This window comes from Tachysurus vachellii, chromosome 1 (assembly GCF_030014155.1).
Source record: "Tachysurus vachellii isolate PV-2020 chromosome 1, HZAU_Pvac_v1, whole genome shotgun sequence".
NCBI classification, from domain to species: Eukaryota; Metazoa; Chordata; class Actinopteri; order Siluriformes; family Bagridae; genus Tachysurus; species Tachysurus vachellii.
Window position 1 is genome coordinate 39,262,454 of NC_083460.1, and position 23,857 is coordinate 39,286,310.

The window sequence follows — 23,857 nt, forward strand, 5'->3', positions numbered from 1 at the left end:
CAAGCCTCCAGTGAACAGAAGGGGTAGAAACGAAACAGGATGACATCCAGTTTCCCTGTATTGTTGTTTTGGAAGCTTGATGGATGGAAACGTGTTGTCGCCATAAATGCTAAAAGACCCTTTTGGCATAGCAGAGCAACCAACGTCCTGACTAAAAGCTCATTTGCAAACATCCTGCTTGAGCAGTCACCCGTCACTACCCCCACCTTTCCTGTCACACTTCCGTTTGCACAAATGCAAAGGGAAAAGCTCCACCTCTGCATACATGTGTGTGGACTTTCAAGCGAGTCCTTCGAGTAAGTAAATATGTAGCACACTTCCTCTGAGAGCACTAACTCTTCTGTCTTGGGTTTTCAGTTCGGAGGCTACTCCTGAGTTTGGCTCATCTCACTAGATTATATCACAGAAGGGAAAATCTTCTTATGATTAATGAGCTGATGATAAATGTGTCCATAAGCATCCTGTCTGCTTTCTGTCCCCTAATGGGACAGAACTTGGACCTTGACACAGAGCAGACTCGGTTCTTGTTATGCGCTAGTAGATGGAGAGATCGAGCGTGGAAAAAAAAAATGGGCTGAGATTTATCCTGGAGCATAATTTAGTTAAACATTTAATAGGAATAGAACATGAAACCTTGTTAGAACTCATGAATTGTATCATATATTAGATCTCATACTTTTATTTGTTCTAAGCAGTCCATGTGATATAGGAGACATAGGAAGTATGTTGTGAGGCAAAAATTGCCCCGTGAGCATGTTTCATTTTTCCAACAACACAATATGCACCATAGTTTGACGACCATGGGATTTGGCCACAAGATCTGGCCTGGCCTGTGCCTCTGAGAGGAATATTATAGAGATATACTTGGGGTTTTGTCAGCGGCAGTCACAAGGAACCCACGTGCTCTTCACACCCCTGCAGGCATCACTGATCTTTTTTGACCTCCCCATGCTCTTCTGTTTTCTGTGGCATCTGACTATTAGCTGTGGAATGATTTCTCATAGGGCTTTGAGAAGCAACAGTCAAATATGTGTTCTTATGCTCTTCTTTCACTAAAAAGGGAGGGGACATTTCCTGGAACATGTGTTAGTCACCCAGTGCAGCTGTTCACGTCGTCTAAAAAGGCCAAATTGTTATTGAAGGGAGTTCTCATTAAAAATTAAGAAGTACTGTACAATGTACATAAAAGTAAATACTGAATTCTTTAATTAAGCTTTGGCAGTTGAAGAAAGTTTGAAGGTCTTTGAAGGCATCATTCGATGGGCTTTAACAGACAAGCTGAAACTTGAAAAATATAATACTTCTTCAACTTCAACTTCAAGTCAGAAATTGGAGTAACACCTTTTTTGGAGAATGGAAAAAATACATTTACAGTGTGAACATTGTTTATCTCTATAAAAGCGCTAAAAATCCACAAGCTATTTGTATGTTTAAGGCATTCACTAAATTCCAGGGGTTTCGTTACCATGACCTAAAGTAGGCGTGTTTCCGGAGGGTTGGTAAAAACGCCCTCTTTCAAAAAAAAACAGCATACTACGAAGGACAAAACAGTTATACAGGAAGATTTATTTTAGAAAACAAATAAACAACCAAAAACTACAGTTATGGTTAGGGTTAGGGTTCATTCATTCATTCATTTTCTACCGCTTATCCGAACTACCTAGGGAGCCTGTGCCTATCTCAGGCGATTATAAAATAGGCCACGCCTTCCCGATGATGCAATATATGTTACGCTGTTCTGAAATCCCTGGAAATAAGTGCCTGCCGTATGTTTAATGTCTAGTTGTTGATATAGTTAAGTTTTATGTGTGTCATTTTTATGGAAGGAGTCTCCTGTTTCAGTTTTCTGACAGGGGTTTGAGGAGCATGTTTTGTTGTGCCTTAGTAACATGAGAGCTCAAATTCTATAACTTTAGGGTTTATGGGATCTTCCCAGAATTTAAACTAGGAATTACAAGCTGAGATGGAGGTCAGAAATTCAAAATTATGAGCTTTAGCTGAACAAAGGTTACATCTTGTACTAAACGTACTGTAATATTGCATTAAAAGCCACTAGAAACAAGAACAAAAGCATCTGCATTTGTCTTTACTCTGCAACCCAAGATAAATGTGTGTTTTAAGAGATTATTTTGCTTCTAAACCAAGACAGCAGGCCTTTCAGGACACACATCTCATGTTTAACATTTCACATGATGTTGCAATGTGAAGAGAACGGGTCTGCGAAACCACATAATTCCGACGAGAGCAACTCATTCCTATGGTACATCACTAACAGTGACATTTTATTGGCTGTGAGCTCATGATATTTGCTGATTTCAGCAGAGCAAACGAATCGGAGATGTCTGGACAGGAAAGGTGAAGGGTAAGAGAGTTCACGGGTGCACAAAAATGACGTTATGTGCAAGGCATGCTATAACCGTGGAGTGGTATTTTTTACTAGCATCTGGGTGACAAATGCAGGGAAGGAAGCCATAAGGAAGGAAAGAAATATCCATGGGTGTTTCCTCCTCTGTTACAGCCATTAGGAAGACAAGTTCCAAAGGCTTGGTGTATAGAAGATGCTGCTAGACTTATCAGCTTGAAGATACAAACAAAGAATGACTTTTGTGAATACATTTATCACTCCAGCGTGTAGCATTACTGTGGTTTGAGCGGTTGACTTCATGTAAATATCATAAGGTATTTTCTTATACAGAGAGCAAAGCCAATAAATCTAAAACATGCTTGTGTTTGGAGACTTTTCCTAGAAGTACCTTTTTTAAAAGCTGTATCACATTTTCCTCTCCGTTATCCGACTGTCTGTTTCAGCTCAATCTGGCAACCGTTAATTGAGGCCTGCTGAGAAATATAGTGGAGGGGCTGTATGTCATAGTATTGGCTCTTCTCATGGCAGGGCACATGGTCTACATTAGTGGGGTATGCTGCGTGCTAGCGGGGGGGATTCCTGCCTTATCAACCCTGTGGGACAAGAAAGTGTGCTAGCATTACTTTGTATTTCCTGTCAAATGTCCAGAGTCAGCTCAGAAGTGCAAGAGAAAAGAACTGAAGTTAAATTTTGCTAAGGAACTATCATAAAATCCAAGCAGTGATTAGAATAGGTTAATGATAAAAAGGGATTAGAATTTTTGGTGTGCATGAGGAGATCCAGGGATCCTAAAAAAAAAGCAACAGTCACTGGCAGGTTTTATTTTCATACAGAGGTTGCAGCCAGATAGGAAGCAGGAAAGAGCAGGATTGGTCCAACTTTCTGCAGGATTTGGCAGAATTGGTCAGACTTTCTGTAAGAGTGAACACGATTGGACGGACTTTCTTTGCAGGGCGGTGTACAGAATTCCTTAGCGAGTGGGAGAATTAGTCCAAATTCTTTTGAGAGTGGGTCATACTATTTGCAAAAATGGGGGATTAATCACTCTTCCATTGAGAGTGGGCAGGATTGGCAAAATGTCTGCAGGAACTGAAGGGATTGATCAGAATTCTTTCAGTGGTGGGGGATAAGTCAGAATCACATTGGGCTGAGCGAGATTGGTAGTACAGTAGTAAACAGGGTCGATCGGAATTTCATTGGGCTGGAGAAAATTGGACATAATTCCTTTCGGAGAAGGCAAGATTGATCAATTTCGTTGAAAATGGACAGGATTTGGTCATAATTCCTTCTGGACCATGTGGGATCAGTCAGCATTCCATTATGTTCATACCGCCAGGCTAAACTGCATGATGAGGAGTCATGTGTTTTGTCTCCAGATTGGCAAGCTCTTTTGGACTCACTGCTTGCTAGACACAATGAGGTCAATCACAGAAAGAACTCTTCCCAAGAATGCTTACTTTTCATTTTCACAACCTGAGCTATTGACAGAGAAATGTGCAGGTATTCAGTTATATTCAGTTAATTCCCACTGAGTAAAGTCTCAACCAATTTATACAACCTGCTCTGTTTGTGCCATTGACCAAGTTTAAATGCAACAAGATTTAAGCAAACTTAGCGATCTTCTCTAGCACAATGCTTGGTTCTGTAATAAACTTGCTAGATTTTTATCACTCTTCCCTTACAATTGGGTGGAGAAGCAGTGAGAGACAGAGAGAGAGAGAGAGAGAGAGAGAGAGAGAGAGAGAGAGAGAGAGAGAGAGAGGCGTTCACTGTGTGCTAAGGAATGCAGGAAAACAGAATCATGTGAAAAGCAGGATGCTCACTGGAATTCTAGGGGGCCTTTTTCTTACACTACTAAAACAGGACTGCGGTCTTGGGCAAACGAACAAGGCTGGAAAAAAGGCTATGTTATATTTTACGTTCCAACTTTTTTGAGCTTTTACAGGAATATCTGAAGTCCTCTCTGAGCTGTGTGGGGGAATAAACAAGAGGTTTTGAGGTTTAAAGTCAGGCCTGTTTAAGCTCCACTGCCCTCTGGCAATAACAAGTCCCTTTCACCCCTGGTGATTTTAAGAGTGCTCTCTCACCCAGTACTCCCCCCCCTCTCTCTCTCTCCTGTGCCATCTTACAGCCCTTCAGTAGGCAGCCATCATAACAACATCATGTCTCTGTAAACAGGGCACTTATGGCACTTTAAACCAACCGCTGCTGGTAGAAAGTAGCTGAAAACAGACACAGTAAACGCGCTACTGTCCGGATATCCCTGTCATTTCTTTACGCGTAAACACAATTGACTAGGAATGCAAAATAACATACTCAAATCTGATTGTAGGAGTAGGAAAAGTTTCTCTGAGCATTTACTGAGCCATGTAACTGAGACCAGCCTAATTACAGAATCTCTGTAGTGCAGAAACCGAAACATAAAGACGGCCTTTCACTTGAATAATAACGCATTAGAACGCTAAGTATTGATTTTCTGTACCCTTAGCCATTTACATGATGACACAAAAGCATGTATCTTATTACATCCTAATCTGGGTATCGTTCGAAGAATACTAAGCAGTGAGAGCAAGACTAAAAGAACGGCATGAGAATACCAGAAGAAGGTTGGTAGGTAAAAAAACAACAACTTTTTACCCGCTGTGCTCTTTAAAATACTGCACATTACTATTTGAATGTGTATAATGTCTATATGGGATACAATTGTGCACGGAACCCGACACAAGGGACATCTCACTCTCACATTTAGCAATTTCATTTATATAAAGGACTGATGTCTGCTTCTTTGTCAAGATGGAGCTTCCAAGGTTAAAAACAATTTAAGCTTTTCAAAAAAAGCAGTGAATGATATCAAGGACATTTTTGCATCTAGTCCGGGGCCCGTATTCATAAAGATTCTAAGAATTTCTAACTAAGAATTTAATCTTAAGAATGATTCAGGACCAATCTCAGAGCAATTCTGAGCAAGGAAAATATATATTAATAATAACTTTTATCTTAGAGAGGAGGCGGGGCTAAACCTGTTACTAGGTAGACGCATTCTTTTGTCCAATAAAAAAAATGGTCTATTATAAGCCTTCTCTTTGTCTCTATGTTAAGCTATTTAAGGCCACATCGTATAGGGATTAATTTCCTGATCGATCATGTTAGAGATCTTCTAACATCTGTATGTTATTAATGCAGTAAATGTAATGTAAATGTAAACATCTCTGAAACAGGGCAGAAATGTCATCCAGACAAATTATGTCATTTCTGTCGCTGTGGCATTTCGACTCTGTTTCAGAGACTATCTCTAAATGTTGATGTTATCTCTAATCTGTATCATCTTATTAACTTATTAAATATAGTATACATTACGTTTCTTCTCCCTCTTCACCTTTCGGACATTTTCTCCTCTGCTAAAGAAACTCTTAAGACTCTTAAAAGTCCTCCTCACGACTCCTAAGACGTTTTGACCTTTTGAGCTCTTTTAAGTGTTAAGATGATTTATGAATAACTTTTATCTTTACTAGAAGCTTCTCTTTCATTTTAAGGGGAAACAAAACATTTCTAAGAATTTTCACTAGGAGAAACTCTTTACGCTAAGAACTTTCATGAATATGGGCCCAGGTTGCTAGTTTATTAATATTAATCTATTTTTGGAGCATTTACTTCTACATGGGATGGACATTTCACCATCAGGTCATACAGGCAGCTCAAACGGTCTCAAAAGCTTCAGCAAAACCAAAACAACCTCCTCATAGACAGTGTCACCTCCCTCCAAAAAAGAGAAAGTCAGACCACCCATTATACCACACACAAAAAAACCCTGACAGAAGGAGTTCTGGTTTAACCCCATCATTGCCTCACCTGCTAAGGCCTTGATGCGTGAGCGCTCGAACAGGCGGGCCGAGCTGTTCTCGTTGTCCCACTCCTCATCCCAGCGGTTTTTGACAGTGTCCTGGTACTGCTGCTGGATGTCCATGTGGTCATATTCGGCGGCTACTGTCGTCATCCTGACCTTTCACCTTTTGGCCTTTTCACAGATCACACTTCCTCATGGGTCGCTTCCTCTGAAGCCCTGTAAAGAGGATGGAAGGAAAAAGTTTTATATCACAATAAAGATCATCACATAAATGGAAATAATTTATACAAACAGGACAAAAATACAAACAGTTTGGATAAAAAAATAGAAAGTAGAAAAAGTAAATATACTAAAAACTATTGCATACACAACATGATATAAAGTATGTGGAAAAAACATAATAATGGGTCTTCCCACGTATCTAGGTTCATCCAGAAGGTTATTTGCCTATTTTTTTCAATATGTAAAGCACAGTGGTGCTTGCGTACTGCCACCTAACTTCCTGTTTTGATCCTGAGCTGTGTTGCTGTATGACCTCATAGATTTCCTGCAGGATCTTTGGCATTAGATGGATTGGCTACCCTATAATGCCTTTAGGTGTAAATGGATGTGTGTACTGTGTCCTGAGGAGGGCCAACATCCCATCCAGGGTAAATTACCTCCAGTGTTTCTGGGATAAGCTACGGATTCACCTCAATCCTGTTGAGGAGAACGCAAATATTGAAAATGAATGGTGAATGAGGGTACAACATCCAGGGTGAATTTACAGCTAAAGATAAATTAAAGGGGCTTAAAGGGATTTCAGTTGACAAGTGTTTGAACCCCTCAATTCAGTGTTTGGCCCCTCTTGGCCCCCAAAAATCAGTACTTGGCCCCTACACTTCAGTGCTTGGCCCATCTTGGACCCCTCAATTCAGTGCTTGGCCCCACTTGGACCCCTCAATTCAGTACTTGGTCCCTCTTGGCCCCCAAAAATCAGTGCTTGGCCCATCTAATTCAGTGCTTGGCCCCTTTTGGACCCTTCAACTCAGTGCTTGGCCCCCTTGGACCCCAAAAATCCAGTGCTTGGACACTTCAATTCAGTGCTTGGCCCCTCTTAGCCCCCCAAAATCAGTACTTGGCCCCTACAATTCAGTGCTTGGCCCCTCTTGGACCCCTCAATTCAGTGTTTGGCCCCTAATGGACCCCAAAAATCAGTAATTGGCCCCTACAATTCAGTGTGTGGCCCCTCTTGGACCCCTCAATTCAGTACTTGGTCCCTCTTGGCCCCCAAAAATCAGTGCTTGGCCCCTCCAATTCAGTGCTTGGCCCCTCATGGACCCCTCAATTCAGTGCTTGGCCCCCTTGGTCCCCAAAAATCATTGCTTGGCCCATCCAATTCAGTGCTTGGCCCACTTGGTCCCCAAAAATCAGTACTTGGCCTCTACAATTCAGTGCTTGGACCCCTCAAATCAGTGCTTGGTCCCTCTTGGCACCCAAAAATCAGTCAATTCAGAAAAAACTCAATTCAGTGCTTGGGCCTCTCAGTTCAGCGCTTGCCCCTGTAGTTCAGTGCTTGGCACCTCTCAGTTCAGCGCTTGCCCCTGTAGTTCAGTGCTTGGTCCCCTCAGTTCAATGCTCAATACATATTACATACATATATTAGCGATACACAATACATACATATATTATATACAAATTCGTTTTTTCTTTTTTCAATTTTACTAACAAAAATATTACTGCTTAGTGAAAGACTGCATCCTCCAGAGAACTACAAATAAATTCCACTTTGAAGATCTTTCTGTACTATCTTTAAGAGACATACCGCCATCCACTGGTCAACCTCTAGAACTGCGCTATACACCATCTATCCTCTTGTATGGTGAATCTGTGAATCTTCAGGACGAGAGCAGTAATTAGTGTGTCTCATCTATTTAAGTGACAGCATGCTGAGTTTTTGGGCAAAAGCTGCTTGCTTGCTAACCCGAGCTCCTTCTTCTTCTCAGTCTTTTCTCTGTTAACCGGAATCAGCACTCTGCCGTCTGCACGGATGAGTGCATATTAGTTTGAAGAGCTCAGCGGATACCTCTTGTGTGTATTGTGTGTATTGTGAGAAGGTCTGTTGTCAGCACTATGCCTAGTGTCTGATTCGTGAACCTATGAACCCAGCATGTGTGTGAGGCCTTGCTGCAAAAGTGCCAGACACAACGAACTAACAAAAACAAACAAAATAGACGTTTTTTTTTCATGGAGGGAATGCAAGCTTTCCGTCAATGCCTGGCTTGTGGCACTGTTGGCTTCAAACTCCATTTAAAACCTAATTGCTACCATAAGGCTTGAGTTGAGAAAAAATAATGTGTTTCAGTCCTGTGGGATTTTTTTTCTCCCCCATTTTCTTTCAGTACAAACCTCCCACACACTGCTGGGATCAGCGCGGCGGTCTGTCTAGTTCTGCATGTGAAACGCTTGATTAGCATCTCACTGCAGGTCGTGCACAACTCAGCAATTAGGCTGAACGAGCCTATCGTCGACACCCTCCTGTCTCCGTTTCTCCACAGCAGCCCCTTCTGTGTATGACTAAGAACATTCGCTGTGTCTCTGAGACTCTGAAGGCGGTGCAGTTGGCTAAATATAACCACGCCGCTGGGCCTGGTTTTTAACATCTACAGGCTGCAGTGGTTCAAGTGGCCACAGACACTAAAGTACACACTTTGGCAGCAGAAAGGATAAACACACAGGTGGCATGAAATCCCAAACGCAAAATTTATACACTGAAACGATGCTTTGAAAACACACATACACCCACGTACAACAGCAGACATATGCGCACAGTTGGCTTTCGGAAATCGTCTGATATTTATATATTTATTCTCCAAGGCACTGTTTGCTGTATCACGATTGCACTAAAGAACAATTCATGGCAAAAAATGGACTACATGTAACTTGAGAAAGAGAAAAGTCAGAGCAATGGAAAAGACGTAACTACGAGCGTTAAACTGTTAATACAAATGATAAAGCGAGGCTGTGTAAAATAGTTTATCGTTAAAACAAAAAAAAAAGGTGTGGCTGACAACGTGATGACCTCTGAATTAGTGAACGCGAATTCTGTTTCTTTTGAGTGAGTTAAATCATTTGACTCAGCAAATCAACGAGTCAACTGAACTCCAAATAAGGCCACTGATTGAAGCAAAATGATTCATAAAATGTTTTTCTACAATCGAATACTCAAAATTATGTTTCATCCTGCTTTATAATATTAATTCAATCATCATTTTACAGTTCGCAAGTTTTCCAATGTAACATTGATTAAATACACTTAAATACATGAGTCAGCTCTCAGAATTCGCTTAAAGGAGTCAACTCAATTGCATACGAATCATCAACACTCTGGATGTTTTTAAATGTCTTTTTAGAGGTCTTGAGTATATTCCAGATCTAAGTGGGATCAACATATAGGACCAGTACAGGACCACGTGTGTATGAATAAAATCCTCTCTATGTTGTAATTCTGTAAAATCAACTTAAAACATATAGAATCATAAAGTTCTTCTAACATTTCCATATCACAATTTTTGTGAATCTTAAAACCGGACACTAGAAAACATTATGTTGACATTTCATTCAATTTTAGAATATTTGCATTTTAGAAAAATCTGCCTCAGAAATTTGAGCCAGTAAACAAGATCCTCTAAAGCTATTAGATGTTTAGTGCTCAGGGTGGAGACTCACAGGATATCAATAAGCTCATAAGCTGAGGAAATCTCTCCGTCCACAAAAACATCATCGTATCGATTTTGTTTTTCCTTCCAGATACTGTAAGTCATGTGGATGCCTGACAGCCAGCCAAGCGCGCTGCACTGTCTCGTGCGTTGATTGATTAAGCTTTACTGCATCCTCAAAAAAACAAAACAACAAAAAAAACATCTGATATGAGAATACATAAGCATGTTTTGCAAAGTAACAATTAAGGTGCACTCTGATGTGCTCTTTTCTGTTAGTCGTCGGCTTATGATCAGCAAGCAACGACGTGAGTAATGTGGGAAACGACGCAGCCTGTGTACGACTGGTAATGTGTATAGATCAGCTGGTTTCTTCTTACAGGATATGAGACTTTGATTTTTTGTCAAAGTCTCACGCATACATAGCTGCCAGATTGTTTAGCGTTATCCTTCTCCCGTGCTTCCAAGAAAAAATGTCAAATGGTGCTACAATTACCCTCAATTTATCACTTGTTCATTTACCTATTCTTGGCTCATAATCATCACCCTCAACCTCATCATCATCATCATCATCATCATCATCACTACGCCCTCTTTTCCTTTCTCTCTCTCACTCCGTCTCTTAAAGGCCATTACCGGCTCTTCCTTTCTCTTCTCCTCCACCACTAATTCCATTACATCTAAAATAAAAGACAAAAGGATTCTGTATTATGACAGAGACAGATTATTATTCTAGCATGGAATCGGTGTGCGAGACCGAGCTCTATGATTAAACACCATTTTACATCCACTCAAAACAAGCTTTGTTTGGGGCCTGACGTCGCGTTTTATCTTTCGACGGTTTAATGGCGCAGCTTAGAGCTCTTTCGGTTTGAAGCCGAGTTTGGATGAAACGCTAATGTGGGATGTGAGACGCGGCCGTGCTTTTAGAGAATGGCTCCCTGCTGATCGAATTAAGAAAGCATGACTCCTCACGATGATGGAGCGATTCAGATCTCCATTAGGGTTGCCAGATTGAGATCCCCCAGATCGATTCAACTAAAATGAGAAGCCATTGTAGTCTCAGTCTTTAGTATTGTGTGTAATATATTACATGTTAATAAAATATGGCATAACTGGAAAATAATCTTTAATATTCGTCCTTTTTTTTATCTCTTTTATATCACATATCTATCATTTTTACTCTGTTACAACAGGCACAGCGTTAGTCAGTTCCCGTTATCGCTTATGTCACAGCAGCTTAAAACAGTAGCATCCTCACCACGTTTTTCTGCTTTTCTATGAGACAAAACAAAACAAAACAAAACTGAACAAAACACAAGACACTAAGTGTTATTATTTGGCTTCCAGCATGAAGACATATTGTGGTGTAATATTAAAACCAATAATGTAGCTTATTTGCTCCTAAGTAAATTCTGACATCGATTTGTTTGTGATTTGTTGATCAGTTACGTTAACATTCTAAAGCTCCTGCGTTCAGATCTACGTCGAAAAAGCATTAACCGTCATCATAATCTCGCTGATATGATGGATCGATTCATGGAGACAAAAAAGCCAATGGACCAGCAGAGAACATGCAGATAAGCAGTTCATCCATTAGCTAGACATCATCACTGTATACAGGCACTATAGCAGAACTCTAGTCTCTCTGTCAGTCTCCTGCCTCTCCATCTCATCAAGGAAAGAAGAAGAAATGCTGGATAAAGATATTATTACTCCAAGAAATGGCCTCTGGAGAATTATTCCTCCTCAAGAAAAAAAAAAAGCCTGGAGCTCAGGGAGTAGAGTGGCCATAATGTAACAGGAAACTCAAGCCTCTGATTTCATGTAAACTGAGGTGGCTGAGATGGCTGGAGGAGCGCAACTGTGTGATTGGACTGGAGCGATGCCGAGAACCAGCTATGCACATCTTAGATCACATCTTAGATTGCATGCGGTTTTGAGCCGATTAAATAAAAGGTTTACAATATGCCTTAAGATATTTTTAAACATCCTGTCAGTTCTTTTGTTTGATCCCCAGGGGGCGTTCTTGTGTGGTTCTACTTAAACGTGCTCATAATTAAGAGCGGTATATAGAATGTTAGAAGTGTTGTTTTTATTGTTTATTGGATAACAGACAAATATCTGTGATATAAAAAACGGAGGTGTAGGAGACAATGTTTCCAAAGTAGCAACACCCTTTAGTGAGGACTCCACCAATCCATCCACAGCTGTCCACATTTGAAGTGATGAATTCAATCCAGATGTTGGTTCCACCTACATATTCCACACATACTGTATTTACACACACACTCAGAAAAGTAGGCAACATTCAACATTCATGCGTTTAACAGGAAAAGTTCTGCAGGTTCATCAGACAGACAGACAGACCGACCGACCGACCGACCGACCGACCGACCGACCGACCGACCGACAGACCGACCGACAGACCGACCGACCGACAGACAGACAGACAGACAGATAGATAGATAGAGATACTTTATTGATCCCGGAGGAAATTCAAGCATCCAGTAGCAACATACAGTACAGAGAAATAAGATTATCACAACACAGTACCCCTCCCCCACCCAAGCATGTGCAAATGTGCAAATATTTTTTAAATATGAAATATGAAATGTCTAGTAGCAGCAAATAAAGCCAAGTAAGACTAACTCACTCCTCGGTTACAGTCTTCTTACTAATAGCTAGCTACTAAACATTACTTATAAAGGGTTATGTGTGGAAGCCAATAAAATACGATGAAAATTTAATGCTAAATAAATCCGCTAAAAACCACGATACCATCGATGACCCGATCCTGTGTTTTTAAACACTATAGCGATCCATACTGCGAAATTATACTTAACAAAAAAAAATCAATTCATTTATATGCTCAACTTCAGTAAGTGCTTTATTCTGTTTTGCTTTTACAGCGGAACACGTGCCAAATCAAAACATTCAGATCGGATGATCCGCTGTGGTGACTCCGAACAGGGAGAACAACAACAACAACAATAGTGAACATACTAAAGTTTATTATTATGGTTTGCATTATTACTGTTAGCATTGTTTCATGTAATGATTCAAAAATCAGCAGGTTACCAAAATATACAGCAGTGACATTAGTGAGTCTGGTGTACTCTATATAATAGTGATTATATTACTCATGATGTACTATGAGATGAAAAATCAGGAGGATTCTTGATACTTTGAGAATTGAGAATAATGAATTTGATGAGATGCTTTCAACAGGAATGTAAATAAAAAAAAGAAGATACGGCTGAGAGAAAAAAATGTAAACAATTTTTAGTAGAATTAACAAAATAGTTCACAAATAGAGAAAAAGAGAGAAAAAAATGTAAACAATTTTTAGTAGAATTAACAAAATAGTTCACAAATAGAGAAAAAGAGAGAAAAAAATGTAAACAATTTTTAGTAGAATTAACAAAAGAGTTCACAAATAGAGAAAAAGAGAGAAAAAAATGTAAACAATTTTTAGTAGAATTAACAAAATAGTTCACAAATAGAGAAAAAGAGAGAAAAAATGTAAACAATTTTTAGTAGAATTAACAAAAGAGTTCACAAATAGAGAAAAAGAGAGAAAAAAATGTAAACAATTTTTAGTAGAATTAACAAAAGAGTTCACAAATAGAGAAAAAGAGAGAAAAAAATGTAAACAATTTTTAGTAGAATTAACAAAAGAGTTCACAAATAGAGAAAAAGAGAGAAAAAAATGTAAACAATTTTTAGTAGAATTAACAAAAGAGTTCACAAATAGAGAAAAAGAGAGAAAAAAATGTAAACAATTTTTAGTAGAATTAACAAGAGTTCACAAATAGAGAAAAAGAGAGAAAAAAATGTAAACAATTTTTAGTAGAATTAACAAAAGAGTTCACAAATAGAGAAAAAGAGAGAAAAAAATGTAAACAATTTTTAGTAGAATTAACAAAAGAGTTCACAAATAGAGAAAAAGAGAGAAAAAAATGTAAACAATTTTTAGTAGAATTAACAAAATAGTTCACAAATAGAGAAAAAGAGAGAAAAAAATGTAAACAATTTTTAGTAGAATTAACAAAAGAGTTCACAAATAGAGAAAAAGAGAGAAAAAACTTTAAACAATTTTTAGTAGAATTAACAAAAGAGTTCACAAAATAATTTCCAAAACGCTCAAAATATAAAAACCCTAAAATAAAACATATACAGTATCTTATTTGGATTTTATTTACATTTTTATTCATCGTTGTAAATAATAGTTGAATTGAATAATAACATTCAATGTCAACAATTATAAGTATCAAGAATCATCCAGATTTTTCATCTAATAGTGACCAGGACAACAAATTTAGCACGTCAATTTACTCAAGTATTTTCCAGCCAGCCCTACAGTAATTAATGCCATGAAACAATACACTAAGACGTTTTGTTGTATTTATTGGGCAGTGTTTAATATGTGACTCTGTATATCACACTGTAGTGCTGCTTTCCCTTACACTTGCCCCTTGCTACCAGCTTGCTAACAGATCTGTGGTGTCACCATGACACAGCATCCATGGAAACCTTTTTAATAACAGAGTCTGACAGTAAATCAGCGCATGAAAAACGAGCTTCACGTTGTATACGGCATCATGTCTCGGGCTGAACTGCCTGAGACGCAGCCATGGAAACGTGCCAGCTTTAGTCTGACTAAAAAGCCATGGCTGGCAGTCGCAATGAAATGGGCGTGGCCGTTTACATACGAAGCTAAAAAACGAACGTTCGGACAAAAAATTAGATTGAAATCAGACAATTAGATACGGCTTCATGGTAATGAAATGTATAAAGTTAGATATACATCATTTTTAAATTACCAGTTAGTCAGGCACAAAAACACAGCTTGTTATGTTACAGAAAACATTGAAGACTTCCTTCATGAAATAAATAACCTTTCCTTACAAAATAAAAGTTTTCACCTTTCTATTTTTTTCTTATCCAGAACAACACACATCTCAGCAGTTGAAAGTGAAGGGCCTTGCTCAAGGGGCCAACAGTAGCAGCTTGGCAGTGTTGGGATTTGAACTCACGATCAGTACGTAGATATAAACCTAAGACAAGCTGATAATAATCAACAATAAGGAAGACTCCTCTATAAACAAGGGGTGTACAAACATTTTTCTGGTTATGTATGTAAATCCTAGCCTAGGGTGTCTATCAGGTCCAGATAAAGAGGCATGACATCTCATTTCCCATATCTAACCTCTAATTTATGTTATATGAAATGGCCGGTGGATTTAAATGTGTCTTCCGGGGACCTTAAGTGCAGAGAGTAACGCTGCAACACATTTTCCATCAACACAGCACTCGTTCATAGTGAGTCACTATTTAAGTGGCTCTGCATTGGAATATACATTAAGCTTACACACACACACACACACACACACACACACACACACACACACACATATTTTTTGCTTGCTGTGTGTGTGTGTGTGTGTGTGTGTGTGTGTGTTTCTGTGGGAGGTTTTGGTTACAGTGATCCATGTGGATTATGGTGACACTCTCTGCCCGAGTGGAGGAGTGTGACAGGGGATCATCGGCAACACATCCTTCAACCTGACGCAACCACACACACACACACACACACACACACACACACACACACACACACACACACACGGGCTTTAGGCTGTTTTCCTACTATCCCTATGAGGAACTTGAATCTTTATGCTCAGTAACCAAAGGAAACCTTTTTTTAATCTAACAAAAAATCATCCCAGATATTTTTATTCTGATTAGGACAGAGTCAGAATAGAAATGTCTGTCTCTCTGTCTGTCTGCCTGTCTCTCTCTTTCTCTTCTGCTTCCCGTCTCAGTCATGTCTGTTACACCCCACTCACACTCATGCTATATAAACTCCGTCATTACAGAATGCCAACTGTTCCTAAGCAGCTGTTTTGTTTTCTTTTGTTTTTTCAGCTTTAGTGTGAGATATGCCATGTTTCTTACTACACAGATATGATATGCCTGCTATCTCTGGAATGTTTGGAGCTTGGTACTCCCTAACTTTGAATCCCTTGAACCTTAGAAAACAAGCCAAGTGTGTGTGGTGCTAATTCATCCACCAGAATGTGTCTGGTCTACTTCACTTTTCCAAAACGTGGACCTAAACCAGCCGAATCAAGTCCAAAATAGCTTTCTGAGACGCACACACACACACACACATACACACACAGACACACAAGCAGACATACACACACACACACATGTGCACACACACATACACACACACAGTACATCTATTGTAGTGCACACTAGCTGAATTTGTGCTAAAAATTCGGAGACAATGCTCCCCATGCAGTTGCTAAGCAACAAACCCAGCCAGCATTTGTGTGGACTAAGACGCTCCATCTGGTTCCGATACTCGACGCCGCTCAGCAGGGCAGCGGATCTCTGACTAGGATAACGTGCAGGAAAAGTGGAGGGTGATTACCTGATTACAGCTTGACCACAAGCTGATTGTTAAATAGCACGAATACATTCGCTTAGCACTCAAGCAACCCACTTTAGAAGAGAAGTGCTCATTCAGCAAAGTGCTCCGGGTTCGAGTCGATCGAATTATGAAGCACGCCGGCAAGTACGCAAGCTCGCTTTAAAGGACGGAGACGGAATGTAAGTGATGCATTAAAATAAAACAGAAAAAAAGAGTTGATGCAAATCTTTTCCTTTTAACGTACTGGTTTATATTTCAGTGTACAGAAAATGAATACAAATGTTGTTTATTCCTCCTGTTATGAACAAGGAAAAATGCTGGGCCTTTATAGATTATAAACACGGCTTGGTGCAAAAGTTTCTACCCCCCTCCTCACGCATGGCTGTCATTTAGGACAGAAGTGTACATTTCAGGTCCTTCATATCATTGGTAGATCATCTAATCAATAAGAGTTGGTCGTGATTGTAGATGAGAAGCTGAAATCTGACGTCTGATCTAGACAGAATTCGGCCCCCATTCTTCACACCATTCTGTGTGTTATTCTCACAACCACTGGTGGTGCTGCTGCACTTTATTGCACAAAACTCCAATTCAACCCTGTTACCAGGACGTAGTTGATCATATGGATGCCAAAATAAAATCTTAAACATCTTTTACTCTATGAAAGACACGGAAGCTTACTGTAGCCTTTCATACAATCAGTAGTCGAGATTTAGTTCGACATGAAGCACTTGATCCATCATGCTTGTATAAACTCGCCTTTGTTGGACTGTCACACGATTTGCATTCTGTTTAACTTTGAACCGAACCCTTGCATTGTCTCAGATATTAGATCATTACCCTGGAGACACCGTGTTTAGTCCTAATGCAGTCGTCCATGAAAGAACCATGTCGACATGCTGGGGAGACAGGAAGCGCTGTGGGAAAGCTGGGACCTAGATGACGTGAGGGCACTAGGGTTGCTCTAACCCTGAGCTAGGTCCCTAATGCTAGGCTGCGTTACACCAATCTCGAAAAAAAAACAGTTTTTTGTTCTTTGTATCTGCATGTGAGCCACAAGAGACATACTCGCTCATGTATACCATTTTTATGAGGTCTTATATCCTGACTTCAACTAACAAGTTTACAGCTTTAATTTTGGCCTCCCGACTTATTTTTTCCATATTAAATCACACCGCTCGCAAGCCGGGGATAAAAACGTTCCATGAAGAATCTGAGGCAAGAATTTGAATTCCTAGTGTTAAAAATTATTGTAGTGAAATTGGATCATTTAGTGAATTTCTTGGGATTCCAGCTTTTTTTTTTTTTTTTTTGAACAAAACCGCCGTGTGTGTTTGGTTTCTTTGGCAGTGTGAGACGTGACAAAGGCTCTGCTAACCGCCGCACTAAATCCGCCGTCATTTTAAAGCCATCCAAACATTTACTGTATGAAGAAATTAAATTATGATACCCAAATGCCAAAAGTTCTCAATTCTTTCAAAGAATGCTACATTAATATTTTAGAAAAAAAATAACAATTATTTCATTAGTTATGTATGAATTATTTATAATTGAAAATAATATAGATTTGATTTTATTCATTGAAAATGAATATAGATAGTAGTCACTTTATTTGACTTAATTGTTTTGTTATATATTTAACGTTGATTTTTTATTTATTGTTTTATTTATTTACTTTTTTTTTCGTGCTAAAGGATCTATCAAGCTCCATAAACCTAGTGGATGAATGTGGCTTTAATAATCACATGAAAGATTTCCACTATTAAAAAACACCAGCAGGAGTTCTGTAAGCCCACGCCAGCTGTTCACACATCAGCTAAGCAGAGGTCTGTTTGGTTCCAGGCAACAATCCCAAAAAAAATCAGATCATATCAGATCGCTCATTTGTGAAAGTACCAGCAGATAATTAACTGATGACAAAACAAAAAATAAGAAATGAAGAGGTCAGGTGATTATACCCGAGCCTTATCTATAGCATATAATAATCTATCATAATAACAATAATAATAATAATGAGAATACTACTACTTATACTACTCCTAGTACTACTACTAATAATAATAATAATATAATTTAATCTATCTAAAATAAAAAACTCAGCGTTTTCAGTTTTATCTCTGCGTAAACGCTGCGAGACCTTTCAAAACGACTTATTTAAGAGTGTTTTAGAAAAGATCGAACAGTTTAAAAAACTGAAACGATGAAACAACAATAAATTCAATAACAATAAATTTTCTTATGCAAATGTGTATACAATAATAATAATAATAATAATAATAATAATAATAATAATAATAAAGAAAAAGAACAACAAGTCTATAACTGAGTCTAAAATGAAGAATCTATCTTGGATTAGATAAAGCCTTAGAACCATTTTAGGTTCTCTATTGAACCATTCCTTTAAAAAGTGTGGATTGTGGTCCACTCACTGACGACCTGGTTTTACTTACAGCTGTCACTAAAAGTCAGATAAATCTGACAGATCCAACAGGCTGTTTTCTTCATTTCACTCAATTAACCACATACTTTCCTCTCTCTCTCACACACACACACACACACACACACACACACACAAAGAGGCAGCTCATTGTGAATTGCTTGCAGAAAAAAGAAAAAACTAATAGAGACAAATGTTCCCATCAGTCGTCTGCCTTTTGTTATCCAGAGCGAACATGTCATGCGCTGTGAATGTCACGCTGGCGAGAGAATGAGCTGCATTATGACCTCACTTCCTGAGTCTCTGGAAAATGTTAGGCGTTTTCCCTGTTCCCCTATACACATGCACACACGCACACACACAAACACACACACACACCCACACCCCTTTTACAAAGCCCCCCTCTCTGCCCAGTATGTTCATCCAAAAAGAGCAGCAAAGCTACGATTCTTCCAAAACAGAGAACAAATCACCCGTAACTGTTTCACCAGGACTTGGATGTGAAGACACGAGAAGACACGCCGCTGATAACAGAGTTTTAAATTTATCCAGCTTCTGTTGCCCAAGATAAAAAGCCGTGTTTTGTTTTTTAACTCTGTGCAGACTGTCTGTGGGATGCAGTAAAATTAGATCCACTTAAGCTGAGATCAGGGCCAGCAGTGTGGGAAAAGTCTCGCCGTGACACTGAGTGAGATCTGTTAGTAAGTAAGGGACATTCCAGTGAGATGACCACAGCATGCTGGCTTCAACTTACAATAAAGACAAAATAAATACTCACTTCTGTATTAACCAGTGTGTTATAATCACACACACACACACACAAAACCCCTCTTTGTTAGCAATATACAGGGTAAAGTTATTTTTAGAAGCTATTCCTACTCTTAAGAGAGGAAATGAGAATGTCGGGAAATGGATCATAAAAAGTTAAAAAATAATTTTAACATTATAGAATGTGTGCCATGTGCACATCAGCAAGCTAATAAAAAGAACTAGAACGTACATTTCCTGAAGAAAATGTGAATGGTGCTTGCACGTGGCAAGTTCCCCCTCATCGTGCTGAGTGTTTTGATATGTCACATGTCCATGTTGTGCTAAATTTTGATTTTCACGTGACATCACATGACGTGACGTGACCAGAATACACATGAGGCAGTTCCCCTCATTGTGCTGAGTGTTTTTGATGTCACATGTCCATGTTGTGCAAATTTTTTATTTTCACGTGAAATCACGTGACGTCACGTGACTTCATCAAATTACACGTGAGGAAGTTCCCCTCATTGTTCTGAGTGTTTTGATATGTCACATGTCCATGCTGTAAAAAGTTTTTTGATTTTGCATATTTTGGGGGCGGGGCTGCGGCACAACCGAAAGGCCAGTCAGTACACCAATTTAAAAGTTTGTTCAGAGTATCACCCTAAAGGAGCTGGCCGAGTTTGGTATAGATAGTTTGAAAGCTTTCCGAGTTATAAACCTCCAAAGTTTATAATGGGAGTCTATGGGGAAAAAAGGCCACTTTGAGACCCAGTACCGGAAGTACCGGTACTCGGATCGCTTAGAAAAGTCATAGCACACCTCTCCTCAATGAGCCGGTCAATTTGACACCTCGATCATGGGTCTAGGACAAAAGCTGCGGGACAAGTTACGCACCGAAGTTTTGTCCAGAAGAGTATGCAGGATAGTAAGAATGTTGCATTGCAAGCACCATTAATAACTTGACAACATAACAGGTGAAAAATAACAAGAATTGTAAAAAGTTTTTTAAAACATGATAAAGAAACAATAAATTTAGTTAAGCTAAATAGTTCCTTTACCTTTAATAAGTAAAATATATTTTAGATATTAGATAAACTAAAAAGAAATACAAATAGTCCATTTAATTTAATTTAATTTCTTTTTTTCCTTTCTGTTTTTCGTTCTTTCAAAATATTTTTTGTTCATGTTTTGGGGTTGAGGGGTGAAAGCTTTGGGAATTCAACTGTATTCAAAACACACATCATTATCATGGTAATTAAACTGTTATTACATCATTATCATGATAAATATACATAAATATTATCAATGTATTATGGTAATGCACATGTTTTATGTCATATAAATTAAAATGCTAAACATTTAAGCATGGCTTCAAATTCGTCCCTGAAGTTTATATCTGAAGTTTATATAAAAGTTATAAAAGTAAAAGTAGAACAAAGAGTCACAAAAAATTTCAAATCACACACTTTTAGTGATTTTAGTCTTCGATTAGTTTTTCTATCACCAAAGATAGATGGAATGTGAAAAAAATTAGCCAAGGCTAAATACCAACAGCTTTATACTATACATTGTTAACTTGAATAGTAATAACTCAAGTTAAGAACAAGAACATTCAAACTAGCTGAATTCAGTAGAGTACAGTAGAGTTGCTGTCAATAGCAGCAGATAGATTACAGTGACGGTTATTAGGTTTCATTCTCACTGTATGTTTTAGATTTGTTAAAAATGTAGATCAACTTCTTCTAAGCGTGATGATAAAAAGACAGAGCCTTGAGGATTTCATGAATTTTCAATTGCAAAACTGCAGAGTTACTCTGAGGAATTTTCAAAATAACCACAGATTTTTCACAGATTTGGGCCAAGATGTGTCACGAGACATCATCACAACATACACTCTTCGATTCACGGTTGTTGAACACGAGTAAAGCTATCGCAGAAAGTCATTACATATGTCTCTTTCACCAAATTCGAGTTGTTTTATAGAGAAAAAAACTCCAATCGCAAATTCGGAAAAATTCTGCAGCAAAATCAATAAATCATTTCTAATCCCCCTAATCCCGCTAAATTTACAATCCCGCTAAACACATGATACTAAATTTAAATTTATCATTTTAATTAAGTAAGAGGTTTTATTTACAATTCTGTCAAAATGTGGCTTGATCTAAAAACAAACAACAAAACAAGAGACACACCACTTTCTAATAAAGATTAACGTAGCTTCAAGATTCATTCGAGATTGTGCATTTTCACAATGAATTTTTACTGCAGCCCACTTTTTCTGCACGGTGAAGACCCTGAACTTGCGAGCTCATAAACCTGTCTTGCCACACCCTGATCTCTGGCAGCCAGCAAGACGCAGATCTGGAATTGAATGTATCCCATTTGGACCTGGCTTCCATACACTGAAAAACAGGCAGGTCTGGTTGTCATTATACTCCCACTTGCACTCCTACTCTTATACTCTGTCTCCCTCCTCCTTGCTTCTTCTCCTGGCTGGCTCGCTTTATCTTGCAAACGCTTTTTCCGCAGATCATCGTATCTTTCTTCTTCCTCCTCTTCTTCTATAAATTTCATTCTAGAAAGCAGAAGCTCTGGTTCCTGATCTGTTCTTTTGCCTCGCTTTGTCATTGGCATGGAGGACACGAGCGCTGCAGTAGTGCGCGGTAATCAGATGCTAAAACCGCAGCGGATGAGAAACGAGCAGAGGACAAAACCAGCACCGGAGGAAGTGTTTTGAAAGTTTGTTGGCAGAAAGCAATCTAAGAGGGGAGCTGAGGGTCAGGGGCCTTACAGTGGCTCAATGACATGTAGCACCATCATGCACGCCTAAATATTTTTCAGAAGAGAATAATATTGTCGTGTGTGACAAACTTGACAAGTTGCAGAGCAAGCAAGCTGGAAAACAGCCAGTCTAGCAGTTTTTTATAGTGTGTGTACATATTATTGTGCAGGAGATACACACATTGATGATGATGATGATGATGATGATGATGATGATGATTTAAGGCAAGATATTAGGTTGGAATGAATAGGTTTCTTTGTGTCCATGTCCATGTTGTGCAAATTTTTTATTTTCACGTGAAATCACGTGACGTCACGTGACTTCATCAAATTACACGTGAGGAAGTTCCCCTCATTGTTCTGAGTGTTTTGATATGTCACATGTCCATGCTGTAAAAAGTTTTTTGATTTTGCATATTTTGGGGGCGGGGCTGCGGCACAACCGAAAGGCCAGTCAGTACACCAATTTAAAAGTTTGTTCAGAGTATCACCCTAAAGGAGCTGGCCGAGTTTGGTATAGATAGTTTGAAAGCTTTCCGAGTTATAAACCTCCAAAGTTTATAATGGGAGTCTATGGGGAAAAAAGGCCACTTTGAGACCCAGTACCGGAAGTACCGGTACTCGGATCGCTTAGAAAAGTCATAGCACACCTCTCCTCAATGAGCCGGTCAATTTGACACCTCGATCATGGGTCTAGGACAAAAGCTGCGGGACAAGTTACGCACCGAAGTTTTGTCCAGAAGAGTATGCAGGATAGTAAGAATGTTGCATTGCAAGCACCATTAATAACTTGACAACATAACAGGTGAAAAATAACAAGAATTGTAAAAAGTTTTTTAAAACATGATAAAGAAACAATAAATTTAGTTAAGCTAAATAGTTCCTTTACCTTTAATAAGTAAAATATATTTTAGATATTAGATAAACTAAAAAGAAATACAAATAGTCCATTTAATTTAATTTAATTTCTTTTTTTCCTTTCTGTTTTTCGTTCTTTCAAAATATTTTTTGTTCATGTTTTGGGGTTGAGGGGTGAAAGCTTTGGGAATTCAACTGTATTCAAAACACACATCATTATCATGGTAATTAAACTGTTATTACATCATTATCATGATAAATATACATAAATATTATCAATGTATTATGGTAATGCACATGTTTTATGTCATATAAATTAAAATGCTAAACATTTAAGCATGGCTTCAAATTCGTCCCTGAAGTTTATATCTGAAGTTTATATAAAAGTTATAAAAGTAAAAGTAGAACAAAGAGTCACAAAAAATTTCAAATCACACACTTTTAGTGATTTTAGTCTTCGATTAGTTTTTCTATCACCAAAGATAGATGGAATGTGAAAAAAATTAGCCAAGGCTAAATACCAACAGCTTTATACTATACATTGTTAACTTGAATAGTAATAACTCAAGTTAAGAACAAGAACATTCAAACTAGCTGAATTCAGTAGAGTACAGTAGAGTTGCTGTCAATAGCAGCAGATAGATTACAGTGACGGTTATTAGGTTTCATTCTCACT

The 23,857-nt window shown here is 38.5% G+C and overlaps 1 protein-coding gene across 1 annotated transcript in view; it reads right to left on the minus strand.

Annotated features, from left to right (window-relative positions):
- sptbn1 (spectrin, beta, non-erythrocytic 1) overlaps positions 1–23,857 on the minus strand; it is an 87,445-nt gene that overhangs the window by 50,921 nt on the left and 12,667 nt on the right. The window contains exon 2 of the mRNA XM_060880920.1: positions 6,215–6,425. Within this exon, the coding sequence (XP_060736903.1) occupies positions 6,215–6,359 (145 nt within the window). The 5' untranslated portion in view covers positions 6,360–6,425. The remainder of the gene's footprint in view (positions 1–6,214; positions 6,426–23,857) is intronic.